Source organism: Dermacentor variabilis, chromosome 11 (genome assembly GCF_050947875.1).
Source record: "Dermacentor variabilis isolate Ectoservices chromosome 11, ASM5094787v1, whole genome shotgun sequence".
NCBI lineage: Eukaryota > Metazoa > Arthropoda > Arachnida > Ixodida > Ixodidae > Dermacentor > Dermacentor variabilis.
The window spans coordinates 28,146,507-28,169,098 of NC_134578.1; the positions used below are offsets into that span (position 1 = coordinate 28,146,507).

General features: G+C 43.5%; 1 protein-coding gene across 3 annotated transcripts in view; it reads right to left on the minus strand.

The window, feature by feature from the left end:
• The window catches only part of LOC142563713 (ral GTPase-activating protein subunit beta), a 61,336-nt gene that overhangs the window by 18,358 nt on the left and 20,386 nt on the right, over positions 1-22,592 (minus strand). The window contains exons 13-20 of one of the 3 annotated variants that reach the window (XM_075674309.1): positions 15,725-15,808; positions 9,307-9,447; positions 7,837-8,063; positions 6,844-6,954; positions 5,752-5,941; positions 5,360-5,448; positions 1,249-1,373; positions 341-511 (exon numbers count right to left, since the gene is read on the minus strand). In XM_075674309.1, coding sequence (XP_075530424.1) covers positions 341-511; positions 1,249-1,373; positions 5,360-5,448; positions 5,752-5,941; positions 6,844-6,954; positions 7,837-8,063; positions 9,307-9,447; positions 15,725-15,808 — 1,138 coding nt within the window. Of the gene's footprint in view, positions 1-340; positions 512-1,248; positions 1,374-5,359; positions 5,449-5,751; positions 5,942-6,843; positions 6,955-7,836; positions 8,064-9,306; positions 9,448-15,688; positions 15,809-22,592 lie in introns of all 3 variants that reach the window. The other 2 variants (XM_075674308.1, XM_075674310.1) reach the window with 2 other exon arrangements.

A 22,592-nucleotide genomic window follows, 5' to 3' on the forward strand; every position in this document is an offset into this window, starting at 1 on the left:
AATTAAACAAGCTGCGTAACAAATGGCAACCGCAAAAAATAAAAATAAATGGCAAAACACCCCGCAGATTAATTTGGCAGAATTCCTGGCCATTCCTTTGATAAAGTGCTGTCTTGAAGCTTTCTTCAAGCTCTTGATAATGCTTTCTTGATGCATTTGGCTATTTGCTCGCATTGACAATCATTGTCTGCGGTTCCCCCCAAATCTTTTCCCACCCCGTACAGCGTCAAGGACAACATTACAATGGGTATGATGGCTCACAGGCACCAGGCAATGAGCAGACACATGAACACCCTTCCATCTTTCCCTTCAGCCACATACGAGCAGACTCGAAACAAACCTCGGAGCGTGGCAGTCCGTGGCTGGATCTGGGAAGTCCTGCTCTAGCATGGCCTCTTCCCATCGCCGGCAGATGCTTTTTTCAACCTTGGCCTGCTGGTCGAGAAAGCCCAACATTTGGGCCTCATCGCGCGTCAGCGTTTGCGACGTTGGGTCCGGTATACTCTTGTCGCTGGGGGTTGAGAAAAAGAAAGCAAATGATACAGGAACGAAAAAAGATGCACTAAATGCGGACAGCATGCATACCCAAGCTCAGGTTAGCTGAAGTCAACTACAAGCGAAGGTGAATAAAAAAAAAAGAAAACGTGCCGCAGCTTATTCCCTTTCCTCTTCTGTCTTTATTTCTGTTACAGAATTTCTTTAATTCATTAGCTATACAACTGAGCCTCATTACAGTGAAACATCCGACACAAAAATATTTGTTATAGCCACTATTTATTATAAACACATAATACTCATTGCGCACTCTGATACTGGTAAGATGCATTTTAGGTTCACTTCATTACATCCAATAATTTGTTATATGATGATTATGCTCAATGCACAATATACAGTTTATATGAATGTTTTGCTTGAACAAGTTAGTGTATTCTAACACACATTAGATATTTCTGTCACCTTCTGAATAAGTTTGCTTGAATTACTATGTAATTTTCGTGTTGACTTATTGTTTTAGTGTGTTATATGCTCACTTCATTATTTCTACTTGAATAAATTCTACTACGACATGCATCATGATCAGATCATGGTTTTGAAGCATAACCCCCACAATTAAATTTTCTTTTTAGTTCCTTAGATGGTATTTTAGTTCCTCTTTCAAAGTAAACCAAACAGAGATAAGTGATAGCAAAGGGTGAACAAGTGGTGATTCAGAGTCCAGCCAGTTTTTTTATGCTCAGAGGGACTTACATTTCGCAGGTGGGAATTTCGGCAATGCTTTCAGGAAACAGCGATGGAGGCGGGTTAGTTCGATCCGCTGGTTCGTAACAGGGCATCGGCCTGCCCGGGTTTGCAGCAGCACTTCGAGCGTTTGACTGCGCAGTGAGTAAATCAGCTGTTGAAGGTGACACAAACAATCTTGGGCCACCCACCAAAATACACACTCAATATTGTTCTTCACAGCAAGCAGAGTTGCCAGGTCTGAAGACTCAAAAAAGTAGCCACAAGAATACACGAAAGTAGCCAAAAATATTGAATACTATTTGCTGTGTTGCACTCAATGTTGCTCTTTAACTATCTAAGGGTGAGACGTATATGAACACATCTAAAAAAATTTATTTTGCATCTAAATGCGCAAAATTCACCGAGAATAAACATAATGTACAAAAAAAAGCAATTGTGCATAAACTTCTCAGCACTAGGTGGCAACACCAGGCAGAAGACTGGAAGTGAGCTTCACCCCAAGCCACCTATGGCTTCGTTTGGAACTTGTACAGACGTCTCTCGTCATAGGTGAACCTTAGGCGTAACATTGCATTTGGTTTACACCACATGTGTGATACCGCTGCAGCTGGAGATCTTGCATAGGTCTGTCTCCTCTGACCATGCTTTCAAAAGAAAGCAAGCCACATGCCAAACTCCTTCCCTGTCCTATGTTCCTGCTCTAAACCCACAAATAATGCTTGCTGCCTGTCATACAGTGTTGGGTGAGGACATTCAGCCAGAAACTCTTTACTCAACAGTGAAACTCTGCAAAAAAACTTTTTTTTTTCTGAGTGTTGCAGCAGAACTCGTTCCATAAAGGGCTACAGATAAGGCAGATAAAGCTTGTTGGTGCATCTTAACCACAGAGTGAGGAAATAAACTACAAGGAAGCATGCCTGAAGCAGCCAGCCTTGGCAAGCCAACTCTCTGCAGAACTATTCCCTTCGCTGTTTCCCTCGAAAAGTCAGCTCAACATGTGACCCCTGGGACTCAGCGTATTGGCTGAGAATGTTTGTTTTCTGGTAGATTTTAATTGATGCACACTTGCTCGGCTTTACTGCCGTAGCGCTGCCTGCAGAGTGGTAGCACGCACTCTGACATGACGATCACATGTTGGGCTGATACGCTTGGCTCCAATCATGTTGCACAGCGCTGCCTCGTAGCTCGTTCCTTCCTCCGCAATCTTAACATAATCTTAACCCATTCTAGCTTGAGAAGATTTCGTGACATACGAAACTTGAGCTCCTAAATCTTAATGGGATGTCTAAGCGACAGAAAGCATGATTTTCGTGTCATGTGCAATCACGTGACAAAAACATGATGGCAAGTCATTACCACCAAATCAAAAAACAATGATCTGCAAAGGGAGTCTACAATGTGGGCGAACACTCCAAGAAACTTGCATGGCTGCATCCATTCAGGTGCAAAAATTCACAGTTGTCATCTCTGCAAATGCTGATTGATTTAAAGGGATACGGACACAAAATCTGAACATTTTACGATAATACAGAAAATGAGTCCTCAGTGTGCGAGTACACCAAAAACAAGTAGTCACTTCGCTCATTTTTCAGTGGATGGCTTTATTTTTGGCGTTTTCGTGAGCGCGCGCAATGCCGCCCGGCCCAAGCGAGTTGGAAGGCGTGACGTCACGACACCCCTGTCGGATAGCCAGCCGGCCGGCCACGGTCATTCGAGGCGCTCCGCCGCCAGAATCGCGAGCATGGATTCGGGTTCTGGTGCCTCTACCAGCGATGAGTACACGTCTGCAGACGAGGACCGTTCCAACTTAGCAAGAAATATAACCGCTTACGGTTACGAGCCTTCCGCGTCAAGCGGCGAAGAAGAGCAGGCGGCCTTGAACGCACCGGTCAGGCAGTCCAGGCCAGCAACATGGTAATTTCTTTTTCTAGTAAACTTGAAGTGCAGCAGCAGCAGTTCGTAAAGTTATGTTACGTAGGATGCAAAATGCCTAGTTTCGTGACCCGCGTTGAGGCAGAAAGGGAGCTATTACGGCTGAATCGTAGGTAGCGTAGCTCGTCCCTTTGTGCGTACCTACACTGTCGGCTTTCGATCGCTGCACACTTCGTTTTTACGCGACGAGGCACGGCATGTGTAGAATTTTTCACCCATTTCATAGCCCTGTGTTTACGGCTACTTTCACATTCACGCCATTAGAAGCCATTTACTGGTTGAACTCGTTGAGATGGGCGGCTGCGCTAGGGACTCGTCAACCAGATCAGTTAGCTACATCGATTCTGTGGCCATAGACAAAGGAAAGTCTTTGGCTGTGACATTTAATAGGGAAATGCTGCGCGAACAACCAAGTCATGAAACCCGACGCATGATTATGCAGAGACCTATGAAAACCCGCAATTTTTTGCTTGAGGTTGAAAAGCAACGTGTGAAACGGCAATGTAGATAAATGTGCTGCGCATTTTAGATTACTACACATGTATGCTGTTGTCTGGCGTTCATTCACTGGCTGTGTTTTGTATATTTCATCAATTAAAAGAGCGCTTGTATGCTGTCATTCAATATTAGACGCAGCAAGGGTGTACACAACATGACTATTTTGTTTTGTGATAAACACATGCATCCGCAGGGTAAACAATTTCTGTCACAAGCCGAGAATATCTGTTCCTGCACAGCCAATGAAAGGCTAATTTCCCTTCTTTCAACAGGCACTCCTGCGGTCACCGCTGTAGCTACATGCATACAGAAAGAGAGAGGGTCTGTTGCCAGAACAACAAAAGTTGGCAGACACAGCTAACAGTTACGAATGCATCACTAAGCACCCGCTCTTTGAATTGTATTGCCTCAACAGGAGCCTTTAGAGCGACATGCCAAGGCTTTTGAGCACAGCCGGGCTGGTCGCATAAGCATCGTCGACGAAGTGGTCCGCGCAAATGAAGGCATTTTTTAGAAGTCTCCATGCTGGCTGTGGTGGCTGACAGGCACGTATGCAAAGTTCACACACCTTCTTGTCTCTGGGAAACGTGCGCGACGGCGTGTCACGACCGATAATGCTGTTATAACAGCCATGGGCGCAGTAATGTCTGGGCATTTTCTTCCGCCACGATGAATGCTTCAATACTGATCGACGACCGTGCGAACACGCGTGTAAGATGCACCACCTGCATGGAGCGCTGACGGGGATAATGTTTCAGACAGACCACGTGTGAACATAGCCGACGGCGATAAACAAACGCTGCAAGGGACCGACACTCCGGAAAGATTGCGCCGGCTGTGGCTGACCTTGGCTGCGCGCGCGCGGGCACGCGGGGGTGTCATGACATCAAGTTTCAGCTTCTCCCGGCGGCCGCTTGGAGGCAAGGCGCAACAGAAAATCGCAAAAGAAAGGTGTTTCTCATTCTTTTTTTCTAAGCAGCTTGCTGTATTCGTCATTTTTAACAGTTCAACTTTTGTTCTGACGCAGAAAACCACCCACCAATTTTTGTGTCCGTATCCCTTTAAAGGTTGCCATAAGGTTGTGAGATGGTTACCCTGCCAGTTGAAAGCTTGCAAGGCACAAAAATGTGCACATATAAAGGCATTCTATCATGCTATATAGTTTTTTTATGACAAGCCAATAAATTTCACCCAGAGGTATCAAATGGTGTAAAAACTAACATTGGATGTTCTAACCTCACATAAAGGTATATTTTTACATAACAGTATACTTCTACATAAAAGTATACTTCTAATTGGAAGTCAGAAGTGTGTGTGTTTTTTTATCTTCTTCTATCATTTTTCATCTTTCAGGTTATCTTGCAGTATGTGGGGGGCTGCAGGCTGCATTTATCAGATGGGATCTATCAGATTTGCTACTTCGCTCGATAAATTGCAATAAAGAACAAAAAGTTAAGCCCGCTGACAAAAAATATTCAGCTGGACTATTCTTTAGTCCTTGCTATATTACAATGGCAGAAAATAACAAAAATGTGGTAGCATGTCACGTATAACATTCTAATTCATATGAAAAATGCACAATGCTAAATACCTAATCACTGATTACATAATCAACAATAATAGAAGAGGAAAAATTGCCACAACAGAAATGACTCGGAAGAAACAGTCCGAGGCACTTAAAACCTACCTTGTGGCGTGGAAGTTGACGTAGCTGCATTGTCCACGCGTGCCTCCCAAATGGGACCCTGACCAAGATTGTCACGGTTGGAAGTGCCCCTGCATATCAGTCATTTCATGAGGCAATGATGCAATGAAGAGCTGCATTCACAAGCATGTATTGTGGGGCTACTGTCAACTGACTAGGTTGTTCTACAATACACCCCGTAATATATCGGGGGGTGGGGGCAAACAGATTTTTAAGTGATTGCATGTGAGAGCACTTTGATGCTTTCTCATAGGGATTTCTGAAAGAGGCAGCAATTATGCACATGAGAAGTCACAATGTCCAAATACGTTTTGTCAGCAGTAACGCCGCGTGACTGATGTCATAGTGGCAGGCTCCGGATTTAACATACTCACCCTGGTCATTGCCGAGGTTTTGTTCCAGCACGGCGATGACGGCGGAGTTTTGCGAGACGAAGTAACGAAAGTGCTTGCCAACGGCTTCCGGCAGTGATGACATGGCGTCGGCATTCCCAAACTTGAGCAGTGCCTCTTCGTCAAGCAGGGAAGACAATGTCTCCGGACCGGCCATCTTGGGGAAGTAGCCCTGTCACAGGCAATGGCAGTAATGGTCAACCAGTAATAATGGTCATGTTTTATTTGCTTTAACATGTACGCCATGGACACTCTAGTTCAGAAACACAGCATTTCTCTTTCCTGTTCACAGCCAAGAGGAATCTTTAACTCAGTAGCGACTATGTACGCACACAGAAACGAAGAAATCGTATTGCTCAGCATGCACTGCATCAAATTCGAGGAGGTCTGTTGCATTTAAAGAAAAAATATTACATCTAATGACTGCAGAATCTACTGGCTGGAGCAGATTTCTCATTTAGTGCTGCAATTTTCCAGAAATTTTTTTGCCATTTGGCTAGAAATTTTTCCTTTAAGAAATAGCCTTTCTCAACAAATGGCAAACGTGTTGATAATATGTGCACATGAAAACGTGTTTCAAATGTAAGCACGCATTTTACTTTTTGCGTTATGTTTTCGTGTTATCCTTTTCTGTGATTATTGGAGAAATATGTTTTGCTGCGTCAACAAAACTTCAGTTGCGAGTTCAGTGAAGGCGTGTGTCTACTCTGTCTCCGTCCGTGTAGAAAGGCTAGATGTCTTTTTCTACCACGTATCTGTAATTGCTCGCCCAAATGTCAGCTCTAATAAATAATAGGCTGCCAAAAGAAGAGAGTCGGAGAAACTGCCATGCTGCGGTCATGGCAGAGAGAAGTACAGCATGCATGTGTATGTGGTCTAATGGGTACAGCATTGAACTATCGCCGCTAAGGGACCACGGTGCGAAGTTTGCTGCTATAGGACACTAATTTTTTATTAATATTATTGATTAGGTCCAAAACAGCATGAGACAGGAATCTACCTGGCCACCACAAAGCACCAAGCATGAGGCAAAGAATGCTTAGCTTTCTAAAGAAATGAAGTAGGCTTCCTCACCACGTGATCCATCATGCATGACAGGAGAGCTTCGGCAGCATCTCGAACCCGAAGGGAGGAAGGTTTCAGTTCCTTTTCGGCTTTCAGCTGGGGTACATCAGACACCTTTGGCTGTAACATACAACAAATGGCGAGAAATGTTTTTGGCATTTGCAACAATGCATGGAATAATGCAGTGAGGGTAATATGAAGGGGAACATTAAATTTGTGTTTCAAGATCATAAGCTGTTGTTTCAACAGCAAAACCAAGCAAGTACAAAGAGATACAAAGAGATACAAAGGTACATAGAGATACAGCAGTTAAACAAGAAAGCTAGCTACTCAACAATCCCTGTCACGTAAGATCTGAAGCCAAACTTTAGCAGCAACCACTGCTTTAGAGCCAATTCAGTGCATCATTTCATAATGACACACCTTGCACATCAGGTTAGTTTGTGCAAACCCTGGAACAGCTTAACTCTGCACTGTTTCAAGGGCCAGTAGTACTATAGGCCCAAGGAAGTATACAGAATTATAGCATTGAACATTCTCTCAAGCACTTTGGTCATGTGCACCAAACAGTATGATTAGGAGTTGAGCATAGCTTCCCTTCAAATTAAAGCTGCATTTATTAATTGGCAATTCACGGTGCAACATTATGCTCTTGCCCTGAGCCCCTCCTTCTCTTTTCGTGACTCCTCTCCGAAACTTCATAAAAACCAAGCAATGGCTCGAGCAAGCACCCAACGAAACTTTGACGATTTCCCGCAACGCCTTTTATTTCATAACTCCCAAACTTTTAATTCCACACATCACCCTCACCAGCTCCCACATAGCAATTTTTAACATGCTAAGACTTCTGGTTTTTTACACAGATGTGCATTTATTCAGATCCTGCACATTCAGCATTAACGCAATGGGTGGCTCCAGCTGCAATAACAGCTTCACTGCGGAATCACTGGAGTTGCGCTTTAGGTACCTGTAAGGCAAGATGCAAAGCCCCACGGACAGTACCTGCGACTTGGATCCCGATATACCGAGTTCGACGACCTCGAGCACATGGTGCACAGTCTCCTTGTCCTGCATGAGGAGCGGGTGCGCCATGAGCCATGCCGTCAGGCACTGGAACGCCGCCACGATGGTCGAGTGGAGGTCGCGCGAGTGGAACGGCGGCGGTCGCTGACACTGGTACACGATGAAGTCGCAGATCCACTTCACGGCGCGCGGACACTCGAGAGAGTCTGCGTAAAAGACCATGCAGAAAAACAGAAGTTATGCATTGCGTATGTGCAGAAGACACTGACTGTGATGACCGCGTGTGGTTACTTACATGGTCGTGCTGTTAAAAGGAAATTGAAGAGGAATGGTAAATCATTTTGGACTTGAAGCGTTGCTTCAAAACTCCTTTTTGCTTAATTTCACGGTAATACATTGTTTACTACACAAGAGAAAATAACAGCTAAGGTTACACTTCTTTTAATTTTGTACCGAAACCTGAGCGCCAGTAAGTCACTTGTGATATCATGGCTTTCGGTGTATTGCAGCTGTTGCATCTCAGCAGAAGTTCTTTAAGCTTGCCAAGTTCATTCTTTGCCTCTTTCGGAATATAATGTAGTTCACCATTACCGATAACAATTAAACAGGTCTGAGCATGAGCTACATTATCAATGTGTTAAGCTGTGCCACCTTTATGAAGCAGCCTTCCATTATCTGCAGGCCTTGATCACTTCAGCAAGCCACAGCACATACTTATTGCTATAGACACTAATACAGTTACACAGTGATTTAACGAACTCCATGGGATGCAAGAATTATTTTGTTAAATTGAGAACTTTTGAAGTGAGAACTCCTAAAACAAGGGCTGTTTGTTAGTTTGAATAGGTGGCCCATTGAGGTAATGGATTTGCCTACGAACTAGGAGTTTTATTAGCATATAGGTGAAATTTGCCAAAGATGTTCCAAAATGGATTGTTTTGATACATCAATCAGGTCTAAATGGATAACGGTGTTTCTTGAAGTGATTACATTTTCTTAAACTCCGGTGGACATTCATTTATGCAGCTGACCCGCACATAAGAGGTTCAGGTATCAAATATTCTTAACAGATCAAAGAAACACATCACATAAATTAACAGCTTGCATACCGATATTATCCCCTTATTTATCAAAAATCTTTGTTGAACTGGGCAAGACACTCAGTTTACTTTGTTGCATTTTCAATGAACATGCCTCTATGAAATGATTCAACAAACAAGTGTTGAATAATTCGAAGCAATTATAGAAGGGTAACTGGTGAATGCTAATTTCTTAATACAAAAAAAATAATTTTTCTCTTCAGTGTCCGGCTGCAGTAATGAACATAAGTTGCCCCAGCATCTTATACGTACATACCTTAAGGTATGTACATATAAGATGCCCTGAAGATGTCAACACAAACACTATGCTGTTTCACAGATTCAAACTTCAAAGCAAAGTAACTGTCACCTTGCTGGGGCTGGCGGATTCTCGCAAGTCCCGACAACACCTCGAGCGCGGCCAGTGAAACGTGGACGTCAGTCTTCCAAGAGGAAATCAGCCGGTGGCAGACGAGGTAGATGGAACGCACAAATAAAGCATTGGCCGAATCTAAAGAAGAGAAGCACAGATGCAGGTCACCATAAAGAAGGCATTCATGGAGAAATAAATGAAGGAAGGCGTCCTCATAAAGAAACCAGTGACATTTGCTGGACACACTGACATCTGCTGACACAAACCACTAAGTGGTGTGTGTCATTAATGAACACAATTAACAACAGTGACAAGGATATGATTGACAATTACTTGCTATTTGCAAGCACATAGGACAGAGGCCAAGCAAGCAAGAAATACAGTGAACATTAATACCAGTGGAATGGCAGACCCATAAATGGCCATAGTTCCATGCATACAAGCAGCCCATAGACTACACATAGACCAAGCCACAAATCACAACTTTCGGAAAAGGAACAAACAAAATTAAAAAAAGCAAATAATACAGCTTGTATGACCCATACAGCCCATCTGTACAACCCCGTGTATAACTCGTCTCTTTTTTTTAATAAAAGAAAACAAAAATGCACAATTATTTTTAAACCGGGATGCACAACCTTATGATTATACTGCTTTCATCAACATAAGCAATTAGAATGATTTCATGAAAGAAAAAGATTACCATTCACCCTAGAGTAGCCTGTGAGGCTATGAAGGAAACCTATATGGGTCTCTTAAAATAAAGGCTTTGCAACTTGCACCTTTGTCCCAGTTTGTGAATCAAACCCAATACCAACAGCAGTTTATCCCAGACTCATTAAAACATCACAAGAATTTTTTCCCATTCATGCTTTGATGCAGAGGATCATGTCCAATGCACATTCAGGAAACGGTTGTGGATCAATATTGCATTGTCAACTCGTGTGGCAATACATGAAGCAAGTTTGCGTTTCGTTCTTGCTAGATAGCACACATAGCACACATAAATGAAAACTGTTAAAGTGAGGCTGAGTAGTGATAACATTGTCAAAAGCAAGTGAAATGCAGTTAGCAGTGATACGCATACTATATACCCTAGCAACAGCAAGTTCCAGAGGCCAGTCGTATCTTCCTTATCACAAAAAATGACATTATGCAAAGCTTAGGTGTCACAGTGGCTTCTTTGTAGAGCTCTACCACCACTAAAAAACTCAGACGCAAACCTACTTTTGCATTTACATACAAAATAAAAAGGTGAATGTCATGTGGCTTCAATATTTCACTGACACTCTCAAAGCTGCTTTATCAACTCTGATAATTGTGTGAGAAATGTTATAAAAGTATGCTCAACAGAGCAAAGTGTTAGTAAACATCTCAAAACTACTAAAACAACTAACAAAGTAAATGAGATGCATGAACAAGCACACATAATTTTCTAATGCAGACATGTCAAAAACATAGCTCAAGCTTGAGCATACATATTTTCCAGAAACACCGCATGGGTGTCGCAATAAGACCAGAAGATGACTGTGTGGAACACGTCATTCGCAAGCCACAATTACAAATGCGACTCCAACAGCAAGCACTATGCGTGATTCTTTACGTATAATAGCCATGAAAGAAAAGTACTATTTTTTTAAAGAGCACGTTTGAATACGATGTGTTTTTGAAGAAACTCACTCAAGCTGCTAAAGCTATGCGCACATTGCTTTAAAGCATGCTTCAGCACCTACAACAAACAAGTCATGCAATATGTTTAGTGTTTAGTGAAGAGAATTAGAAAACACGTAACACAAATATTTCCCATTTCAATGTTTATGCATGATCCACATTATGTAGACACTTCAGAAAATGTTTAGAATTTAGTTTAGTAAAGAAAATCAGAACACAGACATCAAAAAAGGATTCATATTTTACATTTCATGCCTCGCTCACATTAGAAAGACACTTTCAGGCTTCCATATTTTACACCAAATGTAAACCACTTTTGAACACCATACAGAAGTTCTTTAAACTTATAATAGCATAGAAAACAAACTCATTGCTGATATTTTTAAATATTAAAGCCTTACAATTCAAAAGTTCCACCACCAAGCGGGCAGAACTATATCTCAATAATGTTTATGCAGTAGACTTACATTAATTCGACTCCGTTATTCGACTTTTCGGTTAATTAGTTCTCGACCGAAAATCCCGGCCGGCGCTCATGTATTTCTGTGGACCAAAGCTTCCGTTATTTCGATCTCAAAATTGCCCCTTACCGGATAATTCAACCTTAATTGGTCAGTTTCGCCGCAATACAGTTATGTTATGCGGTGAAACATATGAACGTTATTGCGGTGAAGCATACCAAGAATGGTAGGCTGTGGCGCGTGCTATGTCACGGGACACAATACGGGTTTCTTAGTTATACACGCGTGTACGCGCCGTCTCCGGTCAAAGTAAGAGCACCTAGATGCTTAATCAGCGTACGAGCAGCCATTCAGAGCCATTTCTGGCATTGCTGTGGCAATATGAGCCCTCGTTTCGCCCACCATGCATGTCTTGCATGTGAGGCCGTTCCTAGCACATACTAACTATACGTGAGCGCGCATACTGTGCTCCGAGAAGCGGTGAAGTGTGCTTGGAAAAGCTAGCGAACGGGAAGGCGTTAAGATGAAAAAGCTCCGAACGTCGAAGGGACGTTTAAAGCCAACAAAAAGAATAGGGGTCTATCTAAAACACTGAAGACCTGCCAGTAAGCTTATTAGGCCTCCCGGTGCTCGTGCTATCACCGGAGACGGTGCATGTGTGTGCGAATTAAAGAACATGTGCTATGTCCCGTAACAGTGGCACCTTTTCCCGCCTAATATGCTTCACCGCACAGCACCGTTGTGTTCTGGGGAGGCTAACTTTGAAAGAAAATACCGCCAAGTGAATCAACGGCGTGCTTTGGCGTTTTTTTCTTCTGCCTTTTGTTTCATTCGACCGGCCAGATAACTCATGTAGTTTCGTCGGTCCCGTCAGGATCGAATTAATGGAAGTCGACTGTATGCCCAGTGTTTTTTTTTTTATTTCAACAGAACTTCTGAAAAAAGGTCGCCTGTGGCAGATGGAACAATTCTATTCCTTGCATTGGATTAATCGAAGGGGTGCACTGACTGATTAACAAAATTTTAATAGTTTAGCTTTCCAACAATTACTTCAGGGCACATGTTTCAATTAAAAAATTGGAGCCAGTGAGTTTTCAAGGCACATTCATTTGGAACAAATGTTAAGGGTGGTACCAGTTTCATGATAGAGGCTTCTGAATTATGTGACAAAATGCATTGGTGCTCCAGTTAAACTTGCAGTTCACTGCTTAAGAAGGTTATTTCTTATGAACTAGACAAAAAAAAAGCTTTTGCCACACGTATGACCGTGCTAATGCAAAAGCGGTTGCTAGTATCGAAATTTCATTTAAACATCTCTTGAGTACTTACTGACTTTAGTAATTGCAACATGTACCCTAAAGGGTAGTTAAAAGGCTAATAGATAAACATTTCGTTAATTAGCTAAACACTTACTGCAATTTCTCATGCAATAATCGTCAGCCTCAAATTTTCTACATCAGGCCTATGATAGAACTGTTTTACCTGCCACTGGTGATATTTAAATTTGTTTCAAAAAAGGAAACTTGGTAATATCAGTTCTGGTTAGCCTTGTGACAACAGAACACTGGCGACTTCCAACTGACATGACTATATACAAAGCTAAATCACATCCGCAAACCTGAAGTATTAGTAAATACTTTAGTCACCACAACAAAGCAATCGATCCGTGCCAGCAAACAGTACTGTCCACAAATGCATGCATCAACAAGAGCAGAAAGGCATACACGGTCACAGATAGGCAGCTATCAGTATTCACAAGCAAGTTGTCCCACACCGGATTGTAAGTAGTATTTTCACTCCTTAATGCTTTTTCACTACACATTTCTCACAAGTAGTATTCCTGTGCCAAATTTCTCTCACGTCACAGCACCATGACTTCGGTGTTGCAATTCAGACAGAAGATAGTTTGTCTAAATAGAACATGTAATAATTTTTTCGCCACTAGAATCAAAATTAAGTCTAGTTAAGTTGTAGTGAGAGGCCAAAATGCCAAATCAATTTCGGCCACTGGGGGGGGGGGGGGGAGGGTGTCCTTTAATGTCTACCAAAATCTAAGTATACACTAGCATTATGTGCCAATTAGAAGTGATACTGGTCTTATAACTGCTGTCACAGTCAAGGCTATGAATTGCTGCTACAATCACCAAACTATTTTTGCAATGCCAACTTTATGCATAGCTGGAAGTCAAATGGGCAGCTGCTTCCACTAATAGCAGTGCTCAGGTTCTGCTTCCATGATCCATCGTCTTTTGCTAAACTAGCTTTTAACAAAGTATGAGTGTGGCATGGTCCGTGTGCCCTTCTAGTTCGCTGCAGTAAGGTTATGCTTGTTACAAGGTGCACAGGTATGTGTCCTTCCATTAAAATCAATTTTGGTTTCTATTACCTCAGAGTGGCCCAATGATGCATCCTTTGAGATCACTTTTACTCTAATGCTACCATTACAATATCAAATGTAGAACCCATCTTCTCGGTAATGGTGATGGTAGGTTAAAAGAAGTACACTTACACTGTAGTTATTTATTGCTACTGTTCATACCTAGCGACTGTGGCGAGTGTTACTGAAGCACTGTGGAGGTTGTGTGAAGGGCAGACAGTTTTGCGGTGAAGCTTGTACATTCAAAGATGTATTGCATGTGGCTGCTGCTTCGAAGGTGAAAGGCAAGATGTCCAAATCACGAACGACGCAGCCATTCATGCACTGCCTTGAAAGCCCCATTCCCACATCTTGCAGATTGTAAGCAGCTTGCATTCGGACAGCCCCAGCAAATTGTTCTTCAACGTTCACAATGCCAGAAATTTATTGCTCAGTTAACTATGGTTTATTTTGCTGCCTCATAGTGGAGCACTTCAAGCAGATTCTACTTAAACACAGACAACCTTGACAAGTCACTGCAAACTGTTCCACAATGCGTATGCACACACAAAAAACATAAAGAAGCCAGCGTACAAGATCTTTGCTGCTAGCCGTGGCAGCAGGTCACTACGGTGACAGCGTTGCCACCTATGAACAAGTACTCAAAACACATTCCACTCCAGAGGAAGCTTTATTTCAGGATCGCTCCAGCTTAAAATACTACATCAAAAATGCAGAAATCCTCTCATTCGGCCTCGGCTGAAGCCATTTGAACGAAGCCATCTGTATTTAAAAGTACAGATTCAGTTATAGTGCCTATCAGAGGCACACTGTTACAGCGAAGCTGTATACCTCTACCCTCCAATGCATTTCTCGTGTCTGTGGGCAAAAATGTGAGCTTGTCCCAGAGGTAGTACATAGGAAGATTTGTAACATAATGAGGTAGAAGACGAAAAAAAAAAGAATTGATTTATTGTGAAGTAATACTGTATCGTACTGTAAGTTACAGTAGCCCTGTGAAGTTTCATTTCAAGGGGCAGCTGCATGGCTTCACTGGAATGCTCCTTCCAGGAAGGCTTGAGTCGCGTTTATAAGCTGGTAAAAAAAAAATCGGGTCCCAATAACCACTGCCATAATGGGAATGCGAGTTACATAATGACTTCGACTAATTAATGATAGCCAAGTTTGCAATATTCAGATGGAATGTGAGCAATATTTAAAAACTGGGATGTTGACGAAGACTTGATGATGTCTTCTAAATTCTTTATGATTCAGAAAAAGGCATCACCTTGAAAGGCATCAATTTAAAGCCTCTCATCTTTAGCCTGCATTTAGTGGACACTGTAAACTTCTCAAAGACCACTGCCATCTACATGAACATGTTATCTTGTGATCACAGTTGCCAGCTGCCCACTTCTTTGATGGATTTTATGGCCTTTTCAATATTATAATAGTCTAAGTAGAACAACTGAATATATAGATGCATAACATGAAAGCCGCTTGTCTTTGGTAATGAACAATCCTCTTCCTGGCACGAACAAGTTTAGCACATCCATGCTTCATAAATCTATGCTTTACACCCCTAAGTTCATCACTGTGGAGTTCTTAAATGTCACAAATTCATCTGAAGGGAGCCTACTGCACTTGAATATAAAAACCAGAGTTACACCCCATAGTAAAGCTTCCTCTTAAACATGCACGCCTTCGCAGACATTTTGCAAACTGCTCCAAAATGCACAGCGAAAAATCGACGGACAGTCAGAGAGCTGTGTTACGGCTAGTCACTGCAGCGTCTCACACCAACGGCACAGCCTGCTAGTGAGACAGCGCTTCAAACAAGTTTGTTTAATGCACACGCACACAGGCACACAAGATATAGGCATACACGTACAGACAAACGGTACACATCTGGCCCAAGTGAATTTACCACAGTCTTCTGAGCTTGACCAGGATTCAGCATCCGAGTCAGATGACGCACTACATGACTTTTCTCGTGCTGACACCTCGTCATCTGTAGGGCAGAAGGTTTCTGTGACGGCAAGACACTCGTCGAACCTGCATCTTCCCTTCCAAAACGGGCGTAGGTTTACTGTTTATGGTGGCTGATGTCTCCACGAAAAACCAAATCACACTCTATTACTCAGAGGGAACACTAAGGTGTTCCAGTAATGAAAATTGAAATTGGCAGAAATCTTCAGCTCAGGACCAACCTCGATTTCCCTATTAAAATACATACTAATTGCAAAAATGCATTCAATGCACTTGAGACAACCAAAGGACCAATTTGAATTAAGTTTGTTGTGATTGTGAGAGAGAGTGAAATTCTAGTGGCTTGAGGAGGCAGAATTTCGGTTTAGCAGCTGAAATTTTTTTGCAAATACAGTAATACCTCACTGATACATTCCAGTTACGTGCGTTTATCCCGGCGCCAAAGTTCGCAACCGAGGACAGAAAAAATGACCCAATAGAGTAATGCTTATTTGTTACTGGTTCATACATTCCCAGGAAACATGATTTCTTTGCACCAACGTTCAATATGCTGCCAAATCGCGATTAAACTATATGTTTTCCAGCCGCTAGATCCCATGTAAACGAGAAAATGCGTGAGGCGCACCCGATTCAGAACAGTATATAGCCGCCCACCGCAGCAGATTCACTGCAATATTCTCCCACCCGTCTCAGGTGAAAATGCCGGTGCGCACTGTTTCTCATTTCGGTACCAGCAAATCTTCTCCGGGGTCATTGCATGCAGCATTCACAGCTATCAAGACCAATCTTATTGCGATAAACATCTTTGCCTATCTGTTTCACAGTGCGTGATGCCGCCGAAATTTTAATAAGCGATAACCAAAACGCACTGTTGTTTCCTGCTGAAGACTGCGATCGTATACGTTTTCTGGCCGCTTCATCCCACAGGAACAAGAACAGGCATGAGGCCTGCGCGATTGAGTACAGTATATAGCCGCCAATCTCACATGAAAACGACGGCATGCACAGTCTCATTCTGGTGCTGCCCAGGTCGTCACACCCCACATTGACAGCTATCGCTGCCAGATTTATTGCGATAAGCATCTTCACTATCTGTTTTACAGCGCGTGGTGCGCAGTGCCACTGGTAGCGTACTGCATGCATTTAGTAGGTGATAATCCAAACGTGACGCCATTCCCTGCTGCAAGCGGCGCGATGTGGGCATCCCATTTCGCTTCGAAGGCATTCGGCGTCAGCCACCAGCCTGATTTAATTTCGGTTTCCCGTCACCTTCTTAAAACACCACACAACAGGAAAAGAACAAAACGCATCTCAGGCCGCTGGAGCACCACCAACCCGACGCGCATTGGTGCCTCATGCCAGAACAATCCACAAGACACTTCGCATTACGTAGATGTCAACAATAGTTGAGTCTGTCAAATTCGTTTGGTTACTTTGGATCATACGTTTTTGCAGTTAGTAGTTCTACGGTATTGTTTAAAATTGATAAATTTCTAAAAATAGAAGCATGACATTTACAAATTCGTAACACAGCACCAAAAACTTCATGAGTTCATGTGTTCTGTAAACTGCACCTGTGAAACTATCTGAAGTGAACAAATATAATAAATAACTTTATAGTGTACAAGAAATAGCTGCAATGTTTACAAGGGTTTTGAAAAGGTCCTACACAAATTAGTTGTACATTCTATGTAAGCCTACAGTCCCGAATGGTAGTAAAACAAACCAAAAAGGCACAGCACAGGCCATCTGGACAAGGGGGCTTTAATCTCGACAAGCTCATTGTGCACCGATGGCACTTGAGTAATGGTTGTCAATGGCTAACACAGAGCGTTATCTTCCATGCAAGTGGAATGAACACGCAGCTGGCACTCCTAACTACCGCAGAACTCGGGGAGAGGAGAAAACTACCGGAAAACCACCGGTATCACATTAGCAATCGCACTTGACAGTGAAGAGGGGCCTCGGAACCCCTTCTGTGGTGCACTTTCCTGGCACCGCCACAGGCATTCTCCTCACGCGCAGCAAGCGGGTGGGTGCGAGCAGATTCACAACTTGAGGCTGCACCAAAATTAGTTAAATGGGTGGCCTTCCTTAATGGGCAACACTTGGCCCTGTCCTGCATCTGACTTCCACACCAGCGCTCTGGCGTATAGCATTAGAATAGGTGTGGTTCGGGTCTCATCACGACGCAATTTGAATCGTGTGACGCTGGCTGGATTCACCGCCACCATTACATTTCGTGGGTGTGCCACCACGCACGGACTGGTGTGAGGTTCCTTAGAGCCATGTGAGGGCCTATCGATTTTCTCTCGGATCTTAGGCACCAAGAGAAAGTTTTCTTCATCTTACGGCCAAGACATGGGGTCACCGTTTGGCTAGAGAATAGTTAACCTGTTGGTTACCTAGTGCCTGTCAGAAGCATACCTTTACAGCAAAGCTGTACAGTGCAGTCCACTTATAGCAATACCACATATAACGATATATCGGTTATAACGATGGGTCAGGTAGCAGTGCCATTTTATGCATTAGGTCTATGAAGGAAAAAGCATATTTAACAATATGTTATTCATCACACATCGGATATAACGATCAAAATTTTGCCGTCAGGACAGTGTTTGCCATGCAGAATAATCCTGACATTTGCATTGCTTGGTTTCTCTGAAACGAACAATGCCGAGACAGGGCCATGTTCACCAACACGAGTTCGTATCTGTCGCGATTACCGCACAGCGCATGCCGCCCCGCCCATACTGCCCATGCACCGGAGAGCATTGTGAGTTGGCACAGCGCGCCACAAGACGACACCAGCTGCTTCACATTTCTGCGCCTCAAGCATTGCCCACAATCGCACTGAAAGAGAGAGAGGAAACGAGAAAAAAACGGGTGAAAAGCAAAGCGACGCGGTGGTGTCCTTCCCCCAACTCAGTCCCTCTCACAGCGAGCGTGATAGTAACTTCACAGCTGAAGTCACCGAAGCAGCAGACAGCCCAGTTCGAATATGGCGCCGACAAAGCGCAAACCTATGTCACCTGACACGAAGATGTAAATTTTGCAGGATTTTTGACACGGCTTCAAGGCAAGCACCCTCGTGAAGAAATATGAACTCACTCAGTTGACAATATCTGGAATTCTGAAAACTGGGAGCACCGCGATTACGGAGGCAGGAAGTATTAGTGGCCACGCCGATCAGTGGAAAAGGGTTAGGGGCCCTTTGTATGCCGATGTGGAAGAGTTGCTTTACCAGTGGTTTATCGCAAGCCGCATGCATAATCTGCCAATCAGTGGGCCAATACTTGCTGCCAAAGCAAAGAACTTAACTTTTCTTCTGGGACAGCCAAATTTTTGGCGTGGAAGAGGCTAGATTTGGCGTTTTAAAGAGTGGCATGGGATCGTTTATAGAAACATGGTAGGGGAATCGGTGTCCTTGGATATGCAGGCGAAGCAGCAGTGGCTACTAAAAAAGCTGCCTGGTGTGCTGGAGCATTATGCGGACAAGGATATTTACAACTATGACGAAACTGCTCTTTTTTTTTTTGCAATGTTGCCATCAAAGATGCATGCTTTCAAAGGAGATACATGCCCTGGTGGGAAGCACTCTAAACTTAGGGTGACTGTGTTGCTGCGCGTTAGCATGGGCGGGAACCATTGCCTCAAGCCTTTCATTAGTGGGCGATCCAAGAAGCCAGCATGCTTCAAGAATAGTCGCGGGTAATCCACACCTTCTTATTGCTGCTATCGCAGCAATAAGAAGGTGTGGATTACCCGCGACTTGTTCGAGGAGCGGCTGCTCAAGTTGGACAGCATAATTGAAAGTCAAGGAAGAAGAGTAGTGTTGCTATTTGACAACTGTAGCGCAGACAGCGTTAACGCGAAGCTGACATCGGTCGAATTCATGTTTCTGCCTCCCAACACGACGACAGGCATGCAGCCATTGGACGCTGGCATGATAGCCACCTTTAAGGCTTTATATTGGCAGCACATGCTGGGAGTGGCTAATCTCAGTCATTGACCGCACAGCTCCTGGCATGTCGGGCCATGCAGACGGGCCGGCCCCCTGACCTGAAAATCAGCCTTTTGAAAGTCGTGCGCTTCGTCTATGGTGCGTGGTATGAGGTGAAGCAGTCCACCATACAAAACTGCTTTGAAAAGGTGGGCTTTGTGCACCAGGTCAAACCTACCCCCCCCCCCCCTCTCTACTTATGATGAGACCAACACGGTGGATGCCACCATGTTAACCGAGCTCTGGGAGCACGTCGCTACTGGTGATACAGGTGGTGCATGGATGAAGTAGTTCTTGACTACAGACAGTGCTGCCTCATTATGCGATGAGATCACCAATGAGGCGATCGCCGAAGGTGTGCTGTCATGAAAGACGGCAATGTTGCGCGGTGGTGACGACGGCAGCAGCAACAGCGACGAGATTGACAGTGGCTCCATGACCTCGACCTCAATGTCCTTGCAAAGTGCATTGTCGTCGATTGGTTCCTTAATTGATTTTATGCATTCCACAGGATTGCCACCAGCGTTCACACAGCATCTAGAAGCAATGCATACCACGGTTGTGACGCTAAAACTGCCGCAAAAGCAAGTGCAGATTTTAGATTATTTCAGCGTGCCTAACACTTAACAGGATCTTTGGTGCTAGAAATAAAGTTTTGTTTTTCACGGCATACTTTCTACATCTATTCTTCAGTGCAAGTGGCAAATTCGGCTTCGAAGCTACGAAGGTACGTTCGGCAGCATTATTTTATGGCAGCCCAGATATAGCATTCATCGTTTATAACGATCACATTTTTCGTATTTCTCGATATCATTATAAGTGGACTGCACTGTATAGCTCTGCCCCCCAATGCATTTGTCGTGTCCATAGGCAAAAATGTGGGCTGATCCTGTAAATAATACATAGGAAGATGTGTAATATAATGAGATAGAAGTCAAAACAAAAAACTGGTTTATTGTGAAGTAATATTAGAATTCGGATCACCTGAGCTTCTTCAACACAGGCCCGAAGCATGGCATACAAGCGTTTTTGCATTCCCACCGTAAAGCGGCTGCAGTGGCTGAGAATTGAACCCATGACCTTAAGCTCAGCACCAGAATACCACAACCAGCTGAGATGCTACAGCGGATTGCCGAAGAAGTGACCACAAAATACCACACAAGCGCCACGTGATGGCTGTACAGTTGCTGTGATTAGAGGTGTCTCTTTTTGTCTGTACAAGCACATATACTGCCAAGTGTGCCAAAATATACCACAGTGGTTGAAACCTAACGGTCGTTTGTTGTGTGCCTTTTATGTACTGGTACCAGTGCTGAACTCCCATTCCTACTGAAATTATACCACAGTAGCCTTGAAGCTGAAAAATTCAGCTATGTGCTGCTACCACAAATACTGCTGATATCATTAGCAAAATATGCCACAGGGGTTGATACCAAGTACACAAACACATGCAAAAAGAAGCTACCGTCTACTCAGCGCTTGTTTCTGTATATGGCGGTGAAATGAATATAATGTCAAAAAGTGAAGCTTGTCCACGTCACAAACATTTGCTTCTCATTCCCAAGTGCAACCAGATCCTTCTACTATTGCCCAGATTTCAAGGTTTGCCAGAAGCAACAAGGCAACGTGGTACCATGTGACCATAGCACTAATTAAGTCCCTCCGTAGTGCAGAGATACGAGACATTGAGGGGCTCTGAGGTCTGACATTAGCAACAACCATATAGTAAAGCCAACAGACACCAATGCAAGGAAAGCATGCTCAATGTCACGATGCTCGAGTCTGGGCTTTCTATGAAGTGCAGTGCTTCATTGTTACTGGGGCTAGGGGAAGGCGTTCGCGACAGGGCAAGTGATAAACTGAAAAAATCTTACTACGTGATTCCCTGGCATCAACGTCTGAAGCAACCATCACTATCGAGCCATTTCAATTTGTTGGCCAACATATGGTGGACCTCCTCTCAGTGCCCTTCACTTGTTAGCCATTTAGAGCTAAACAACTAATTGTAACGGGCAACAGCAAACATTCACATTTCTTGAAAAGGTGTCCAAATCTGTTATGTAATTTAATATAATGCTGCATATTACTCAGCCCTAGAAATACTGTTCGTAAACTACAATCACAAAAATAGGTGCATAAAGGTCACTTAATATCAAACAGATAGAAACATGAGTTAACCTGCCAAAATCTTTTGTCGATATCATAAGTCTATATCAGAAAAGTCATAGACCGCACTAGCGAAGAAGAATTCAGCAGCAGGTCTCATAACCTATGAAGGCTGCCTATAAGCACTTCCAGGAGAGGGGGGAGATAAACTTATTGAGAAATGCTCAGAGGTCGGACCTCCAGGAGAAGTAGGCATATCTGCAAACTAGTCACATTCAGGTGACCCAGACGTAGCTGCAGGGCACTGAATGTGGGAAAGAGGTAACCCCTGTACAAGTTTTCATCCCTTTGGACTCTGTAGTTCCCGCCAAATTTAAGTTTTCAAAGCTGCGTCACCTGTCAGAGCTTGTTTCATCACAAATGTAACTGGTTACATGCGATCGATTACTGAAGATGTAACTGATTACAAGTAATTAATTACATGTAATTTGTTAGGTACAAGCGTGTTATTAACCTAATAGCATTGTTAGGTTTCTTTGCCTGGAGATGCGTGTGCAACGCCCATTACAGCCCCACCGTCTTCATCCTAGTTCAAGAACAAACCACCACACTGTCAGTGTGTTACGGGCCACTACTGCCCAAGACAATATTTCCAGGTAAGATGACAGCAAGGAATTCAGGCCTTTCTATATCACAA